Source organism: Solanum dulcamara, chromosome 4 (assembly GCF_947179165.1).
Source record: "Solanum dulcamara chromosome 4, daSolDulc1.2, whole genome shotgun sequence".
NCBI classification, from domain to species: Eukaryota; Viridiplantae; Streptophyta; class Magnoliopsida; order Solanales; family Solanaceae; genus Solanum; species Solanum dulcamara.
The window spans coordinates 11,912,836-11,922,093 of record NC_077240.1 but is presented as its reverse complement, the minus strand read 5'-3'; the positions used below and the strand labels follow the sequence as shown (position 1 = coordinate 11,922,093).

The following is a 9,258-nucleotide window of genomic DNA, read 5'->3' as shown; positions in this document are numbered from 1 at the left end:
TTATATAAAGAGGCAGTTGAGAAATATTTGAATAAAATGCAGACAATCGTTTCTTTTTTCAATTAACCCTTTAGAGTTGGCTTTTGATTGAAAATGACTAATAACATGTTGACATCATTTAATTTTTTTTTGTAATAAAGATATATATATTGCTGCAACTGCAGATACTAATAAAATTTTTCAGGGTATTAGTTCCTTAAAATACCGAAATAAACAATGAATACCATTCTACATATGTGTTAGTATCATTAGTTTAGGAACTTATTCCACATAAGCATAAAGTATGTTTTTGCATCAAATAGTGGTAAAGTTGTTGAGAAGTTATATATAACTAGAAGGGAAACTAATTTTTCATTTTCTGAATTCTCTAAACATGTTAATACATATTTACACATTTACAGCATCAAATTCACCTTTCATTATTTAGAAGCGCCTGGTGAATTACTCCCAATCGACATCAAAGAAGCCAGCATCTTTCATTTCTGAGTAGTATACATTCTCCAGATGCAAGTCATCCTCCTGCACACATGATTTAGAACAGAGCAGGCAAGCTTTTACAGATATCTTACAGTTCAAATATGTAAAGATTTTGGATAAATATGTTTAGGAGTTCTGTCTACGCTTTGCAGGTCAAGGATATACATGGGAGGGACATAAGCGAGAATGAATGATAAATTGATGATACCTGCAAAAAGTCCGCAAGGAAAGTAATATACAGAAGGGGAAGGTACATGGCATGGTAACAGATGACCGTGATATTGTACAACCTGTAACGAAAACGAGGATCTCTTAGTAAAACTAAAAGTAGCTGAAGCATACATAGGTTTATGTCAATTGGATACAACTGTTTGGATGTGATAGCAATGAATTTCTCCATTTACACTTCCTTTTCTGCTCTAAATCACAACTTTTGTCATACCCTTCCGGAAAGAGAGAAAAAAATCTATTGTTTTTGTGTGAAGAGATACATTAAGCTTAAAGATGCAGAGAAGTACCGTAAAAGCCACATCAGGTTTTTTAATCCACCCTCACCCCCCCCCCCCCAGTTTACTTGTCAAAATTGCATGTCATATCCCAGTTTCTGAATTCATACTATCATTAGTTCCAATATTAAAATATAAATGCCCTTAATAATCACACTAGAGAAGAAAGAACATCAAATGACAAAGACTATCATCTAAATTCACTGAAGACAGCATACCATAGTCCAAATCCAGTCCCATGTGCTGCAAGTGCACATGCAAGCAAGGCAGTTGCATTTACGTAAAACATGATGGAAATATAGTTCTGGAATGCAGGTCTTGCTGTAATGAGAGAAATATATCAATAGTAAGGATACAATAGTATAAGTTCATAAAAGACCCAACATAAATTCATAAGATGAAACTCACCTGGCAACCTTTCTCTCCATCTAGATCGATACATAAAAAAGATGAGGCCATATACTCCAGTCAACAGCAACTTGTGAAAAACCCATAAGGCCCATTGCGAGCCATTGTTGCTAACATCAAACAACTGAATACCAAATCCAAATAGGTAGATCCCCTGGGAGAATGAATAGCACACATCAATACCTAGTATAATAATATAATTCACAAAAATAAGGCGTACTACTCTTAATAAGGATGAGGCACATAAGAAGCATCACAGAGGTGCTGAATACTGACATGAGTCCCTGATCATCATGGGACATAAAATAACTCAAAAGCAACTGAAATAATTGGGAACTAGATCATTCATCTAAAAGTTCAATGAGGGATATAACCAGCAACATGACCTGCCACAGAAACTTCCAACTTTCAACCTCATTTTGTGCCAGATACCTCCTCTCTTTTTTTTAAGAGCTGTTACCAAAAAATTAATAATAATAATAATGCCTCCCCTCTATCAAATTAGGCTTTTGTATGAGGTGATCACAAACATGGTACCAAAGCATATAAAAATTCTGGTTTCAGATCTCACCGGCACCAAATGTAAAAAAGAAACAAAGGTGTTTCCATGGCTTTACCAAATAAAATAAAATTAAGGCCCACATGTGACTGAGCGTGTTAAGACATAATTACATAAATAAAATTTTCTCCTCTCAGACAACTAAACTATTAAATGAGGTGATCCAGAGAAATCTATCAAGCCCACAGCAGTAAAAGCTACACAGATTTGTTCAGAGAAGGAACAAGGTTTTACTTGAGCACATTATGATGCACGACATTGCATCTGCTGACAAATATAGGTGCAGATAACAAAGCATATTTTTATGCAAATAATAAGAAAGCATGAATATACGTTATTTAATTATGTTTCTGCTTGTTCTCATTAATATATACACCATCTTCAATTGAATATCTAGTTTTTAAGTTTCATGACATTTCCCAACAAATGCATAAAGAACATGAAGATAAAAATATGACTGTGTTTTTTCTTATAGATTTTTCGCCTGTCACTTATTGCCTCCATATACACATCCTCCTCAAGTTAAATCTCGCTCATGATTGAGTGTTTCTTTATCCTTGTTCGATTATCTTTGAATCCAAATTGCAACCTGAACTCCTTCTACTCAGACTGCAAATGTACATTCAACTCTGGCACACCACGACATTGCAAGTTGATCTTCCATCTTGACTAGGGGAATGGGAGATCTACAAGTTACTTACTTTTACGATTAAAGAAGAGAATAAGTTGTATTGATAAGATAAGTGACTATTAAATCAACATAATCTTTTCTATTATATGAAGTTCCACGACTTTCCTTCAGTGAAGTACACATTTCCTGACACAATCTAATATAGATAGTTTGAATTTCACTATTGAGCCACATGATATTTTATTATTTTATTTTTAGAATATTTTTATAATCGTGTTGTCCTGGCCAACTTGTGCGTAATTAGCTTCCAACAAAGGGGCATGCTTAATTAAAGTAACTTGTAGAAGAGAGGTTTTGACCTATGTAATAAATGATTCTACCTGTGCCGAGAAGATCAGGAAACAATTGAGCACCTATTTCTCCATGGCAGATTCTAGAGAATGTTTGAAGTTATTCCTAAACCTTTGTGGTATTACATGGGTGACGCTTCAGATTTTCCAGTTAAAGTAGCATGTTTGGAATGGGTTGCAACATTGGAGGGGGGGTGGGGGGCATGCTTTACTCAAAAAAATAACTTGCAGAAGAGAGGTTTTTCCTATGTAGTAGATGCTACCTGTGTCAAGAAGATCATTAAACAATTGAGCACCTATTTCTCCATCGCAGATTTTCTAGAGAATGTTGGGGTTATTCCTAAACCTTTGTGGTATTACATGGATGATGCCACAGAATGTGAAAGGTTTACTGGAAGGTTGGCAGCAACAGGTGATACCAAAAGAGATAAAGCAGATATAGAGAACTATTCTATTGTGCATCTTATGGATAATAGGGCTGGAGCAGAACAAGACTTGCTTTGAAGGGCAGAGAACTCACATTTCTATCATTAAGATAGATGTTTCCGAAATCTGTACTTCTGGTGTAAAAGTGGCTCACTAGATAGTTTGAACCAGTATATGGATTCCCAGATGAGTATATTCTCCTTCGTAGTGTTTACCTTTTCCCTCTTCCCTTTCCATTCAATATTCCTATATCATCAACACTGGACACATCGCTTTCCGCATCCCCTCTTCCCTTTCCCTAGCAACTTTTCTAGTTTCGCACACTGGACACATCCCTTCTCCTCATAACATAATAAGAGAATGAACATTTTAATTCTCTTTTTCTTAACCTTTTTACATTATCCTAGCATAAAAAACCATATAAGTGCCTCTAAGACGTATGAACTTGACCTTAAGCTATTGGACATGGTAACTGCAGCGTTAAGCAACAAAGAAGTGAAAGTTCAGTGGTTAAACAGAACAAGATCGCACCTTTAGAGATATATCTAAACCTACTACAATTGCTGAGATTAGGAATGTCTGTGTTAGCGCCTCACGTCCACTTGCATAGTTCCCTTGAAGTAGAAAGGCTATCAAACTTACTTCGAGAAATAGCATGCCAGATGTTGTGAACAAGGAGATGACACTCCACATGAATTGTTTCCCTGGAGCACACTCCCATGCCTGTGCGAAAAGTGGGTTAAAGAAGATAATCATAGACAGAAAAATCAATTTAGCTAAATGCATCCATACAATATCGAAATGATACATATTGTATTTAACTGGAGATATCCTCTTCGTGAGAACCAAAAGAACCATATTTTTAGAACATAAAATAGAAGCTTTAGAAAGCAAGAAAGAAGCTCTTTTACATGGCCAAGCCCATAAAGTGAAGCATATAATGCATTAGGCACCAAATACAACTCAAAAATTGTTGACACCATATATAATAGGACATCATATATGGCACCAGCATCCAATGAGTTTGGCATCATAATGTGTAGAAATTCTTTCGAAACAATTTGCAGCTCATACTGGAAACACGGTTGGACGATAATAGCCATCAATGTGAAGTCTTTTGCGGTAAAATAATTCTACAAGACCATGCCATAAGCAGGATTTACTAGCTTTTCTTTTCTTTCTTCATTTTTGTTTATTATTCCACAGGAAACACCACTATAAGGGTTGTGTTTTTCCAAGTTGAAGGAAGCATGAACAGACGTATCGACAAAGGAGGTTGCCATAAATAAGTCCAGCAAAAGCTGTAATATCCTTCTCCGACAGTTAGCAAGCAAGGATGATCATTAGCACATTTCAAAAAGGATCAATCACATGTTTGTGGACAATCACTAACAAATCATAGCTAGAAACAATTCACTAACCCCTAATTATAGCTAGAAACAAAAGTTCCATTTTGAGTAATGGTAAATGGCAATTGTAATTACTTTTCAAAGGAACATTGCTTTGCTGCAAATTTATCTGGGAAAAGTAAGAGCAATACCTTGGCGTACATAGGACCCTAGAAAGTTTTATATTTTCTTTTCCATTATAATCATTTGTGCTAATTTTCTAGTCTCGGGCCTAATTTAAAGATGTACGAACATTAATCCAGGAGGTAAAAATCCCAGAACCAAAAATTACAAAAAGTTAGTAATACTTAACAGATTAAAATGAGCATAGGAACCAACAAATAGGTACCTGAAGAGAGCACCAGGCCAAATTGAAGATGCTAACAAGCCAGAGAATGGCATAGAGAGCAGCTACTACATGCGATCTGCCATTATAAACCTTCGAGAAACTTCTCTTGGCTTGGGAAGCCAAGTATAGAACAAATAGTACTGAAGGCACTATCATCAACACATTATGCCATAAACCATGGCACTCCACGAACCAACCGTACAACCAACCACCGCCGCCTCTATCTCCTCCTGCTCCGACCACTGCTGTTGCGGAGGAAGACGGTGGTAGCTCCGACACTATGGATTCAACAGATCTCATTTTCCAGTCAATCATCAAAATCCCTAACTTTTAGCAAATTCCTGTAATTATCAGATGATAACTGATCGGGAGTTGGGACCGGGTTAGGTAGAAAATAGGATGGATTCTTTTTTGCTATTTTTTTTAATGAAAAAAAAAAATCTTTTTTTAATAAAAAAAAAGTAAAACTATTTATGTATTAATTTTTATATTATGCAATATATGCTTGGTATTTAATTAATAAATAAACTATTCATATAAAAAATTTAATATGAAGTTTGGTTTATATTTAGAAATTTGTATAATTAATATATGCATAAATTATGCTGGCAAAATATTGAAATAATGAATACCCACATAATTAATATTTGTATTACTAATAATACATGAATAAGTCGGTTGTTTACTAGCTGCCAAACGATCCCTTATTGCATCGCACGCGTCAAACACATTTCTAAAAAATGAGTTAAATTGTTATCGTTCCTATTTTCGTAATATATTATCTGTATAATTTTTAAAAATAATTGTCTAAAATATTATTTTATAAATCCAAAATAAAGTTACATATTTTTTCTAATTGTATCATTATTATAATTATTCTTCAAGTAGAAACACTTTTATAATAACTTATAAGGTGATCACACATAAATAAAGTAAATATTCAATAAAAAGAATTATGTTATGATATAAATAAGAGTAAAACAATCAAAATTATTTTTCATAAAAATAAATAAAAAAAGAAAATTGTAAAAAAGAAATCCAACAGATAATTTAAAAGGGAGTATTATCATTGAAAATGTCAATTTTGCAATCTCGTAAATATTCAGCCAACTACTTTACTACTTTAGCATAGATGGACTTCCTAAAGAACCAGTGATTGAATGTTGCCAAAACAAAATTGCACGTAAAAAAAACAAAAAAAAATTGGAAATCTTTTTTTGTTGTCCATCATTCGTTTGAAACATATCAAGATTCTTTCCAAATTCTAAAGCTCTTAAATCAAATAATTAACTATTAGTATACGATACTTAAATAACTAATACATATTTAAGTTGATACTTGTATATATTCAATTAATTGCGATTTGTGAGTAGCTTTTAACAAGTCTAATAATCCAATCAAAGTGACCACTCATCGTGAAATGCGAAGTAAGAGTCCAACCAAACTAATATTGACAAAACAAAATAATTTTAAAGTAGAAAAATTTACCTCAAATTCTAATTAAAGAAAAAAAATTCTTAAATTATTTTCTTCGTAAAATAGGTCTGGAAATTAATTTTTGTGAGTATTGTTTAGGTCCACAAATTTTAATTATACATTGAAAGTAACTGTAAGTGAGGGAGGAAAAGAAAAAGCAAAAAAATTTATGCGTTCGTGCTTCACATCCGTGAAGCACTTCACTCGCTCAAGAAGACACATAAAATTACTAGCTTTTCGGTGTTGAAGGAAAGAGGCTTTAAACCTTCATCGATGCCAACACACTAGCAGGGGGAGCAGCATGGAAAGAGAGGCTCCATACCCTTTTCCGTGGACTTTAGGAATCGAAATCGGACCAAGCTCGCACACAAGTCTGTTACCAAGCAGGAGCAAACAAAGGAAAGAAAAAACAAAAAGTTTTATGCATTCGTGCTCCACATCTGTGAAGCACTTTACTCGCTCAAGAAGACACATTAAATTACTAGCTTTCCGGTGTTAAAGGAAAGAGGCTTTAAACCTTCATCGACACCAACACACTAGCAGGGGGAGAAGCATGGAAAGCGAGGCTCCACACCCTTCTCCGTGGGCTTTAGGAATCGAAATCGGACCAACCTCGCACACAAGCCTATTACCAAGCAGGAGCAAAAAAAAGAATATGTTGAATTGGGATAGAAAACCATCATAAGCCAGCCAACAAGCAAAACGAGTTCTCTTTCACAAATAACTAAGCTTTGACAAGGGAGAGGGGGACCCTTTCATACCCGCCTTTACAGGAGACTAACGGTGAAAAGTCTATGCCCAATAGGGGAAGACTGCGGTAAAAGGATGTCCGTCTATTGATGGGTAGCTCGTAGACGCAAATATCGGACCTATTGTCCCAAGTAACTTTATGCTTTTCACTTATCGAACGTTGTTTAATTTGGTCATTCCACCATCACTCGATTATAGAGGGTTGGAGTCCTCTCTCTGAAAGCAGATGCTAATTAATTTAAATATAAAAAATAATTCTTAAACATAAACACAAAATGATAATAAAATAAATGTAAAAAGAAGTGGTAATCTTCCCATTTCAAAATGATAAGAGAATTTATTTTAAAAGATAGTCAAAGATTACCTTCATTTTCACTCTTAAAAAGCAAATATAGTTAACCATTTTGCGAGCAGAATTTTAAAATCATTAAACAAATATTCTGTCCTTTTAAAAGAAAAGGATGAAGAAAAAAAATTCCCACCCGCCAAGGGGGAAAAATAATTGTTTACCCCTAAACAGGCAATTTACTAACAGGGATGAGTGTGTATCTACTAGGGTACCCATATCTACTATTATTTGCAATTTTCATATTTTTTACACATAAATTTACATTCTACGCGTCGAAAGTTCTGAGTTCAGATGAATTTGATATTAATAATCAGTACCTTGCATTCGCCCCATAAATGTAAAAATTATTTAGACTAAAATTGTATACTATGGAAACTTGAAATTAGTATTAGTTAAGCAATGAGATACTATATATATTTAACTTTGTATTAACATATTTGGTAATTAAAACACACCTCAATTATTTGTTTAACAAGACTAATTATAAATAAAAGGTGTACATGTATAGTGTGATATTATTAATTACTTTATAGTGAATGAAACATGTGATTAGTAAAAGCAAGTGGATTATGGCTCTCTTCCTCCTCCTCCTCCTCGTCTTGGAGTTGATGAACTATTGGGTCAAAACTTGGAGAGTTATTAGCATTACAGGTAACTGATCCATGCAGTGGATGATGGTTAAAAACATTAGTTGTAGTAGTGGAGTTATTGAAATTGTTGATGAGGTTAATGTTGTTTGAAATAGAAGAATTGTTTGAGTAACTTGGCTGTACCATTCCAATGTGGTGTTGTTCTTCTTCTTGTGAAAATTGAAAGGCATTTGCCAATGCATATCTGCTGTTCATTACCTGTGTCTGCACTAATGCTAGCTCTGATTGTAAGGATGCCACCTACAAAATTTAGCATTTATAATATAATATCGGAAATGTTTTAAAAGCAGAGTCGCATTCATAATTTGAAATATAACAAATCGTTGAAAATGTCCATCAATTGAAACTCCATTCATATTTTATTATAATATGAATTAATAGTTTAAAATATTACTATTCCGATTAATATTCACCGTGGCAAAGCCAGAATTTAACTGAGGGTAAAGGTATTTAAGAATCAATATCATTTATGTATAAAAAAGATATACGTATATAATTTTTCAATGAAGAATATTTAATTTGACATTTTTTCACCTGTTGTTGCAAAGCAAGAATGGTTGAGATACAACCATAAACAGGATCCGAGAGCCTAGCCTGAGCCTCATAAGTTATCGTAACCACCGCGTCTTGCCGCCGGTTAGAGGGAATGTGCAACAATAGCTTAGACACATTGCTGGCTCCAAACACCTTGTGCACGGCTGCGAACCTAGCCGCGCCTTGGTCGGAGCCAAAGTAGGGAGCGAAAACGCACCCATTGATGCATTTCCTTCTCAAGAACTTGCATGCACCACAAGGGGCCGTGGAAGCCGGAAGAGCGCCAGAGGCTTGCATCGTCTCCACGGCCCCTGCAACACGCTTTCCAGGGCCCTTACGCCGGTCGCCATCACTTGGTGTCTCATCCATGTGGTAAAAGGAGAGTGAGAATTTACTAAATTAGTT

General features: G+C 34.7%; 2 protein-coding genes across 2 annotated transcripts; both read right to left on the bottom strand.

Annotated features, from left to right (window-relative positions):
• Window positions 1-252: 252 nt before the first annotated feature.
• LOC129886263 (protein CANDIDATE G-PROTEIN COUPLED RECEPTOR 2) lies at window positions 253-5,507 on the bottom strand. Its single transcript, XM_055960863.1, has 6 exons — window positions 5,095-5,507; window positions 3,889-4,080; window positions 1,392-1,545; window positions 1,202-1,304; window positions 686-767; window positions 253-519 (listed from the first exon to the last, which is right to left on the bottom strand). The coding sequence occupies exons 1-6, from the start codon at window positions 5,407-5,409 to the stop codon at window positions 442-444; spliced, it is 924 nt and encodes a 307-aa protein (XP_055816838.1). The 5' UTR covers window positions 5,410-5,507; the 3' UTR covers window positions 253-441.
• Window positions 5,508-8,074: 2,567 nt separating this feature from the next.
• Window positions 8,075-9,258, bottom strand: LOC129884686 (LOB domain-containing protein 20). Its single transcript, XM_055958970.1, has 2 exons — window positions 8,854-9,258; window positions 8,075-8,559 (listed from the first exon to the last, which is right to left on the bottom strand). The coding sequence occupies exons 1-2, from the start codon at window positions 9,220-9,222 to the stop codon at window positions 8,197-8,199; spliced, it is 732 nt and encodes a 243-aa protein (XP_055814945.1). The 5' UTR covers window positions 9,223-9,258; the 3' UTR covers window positions 8,075-8,196.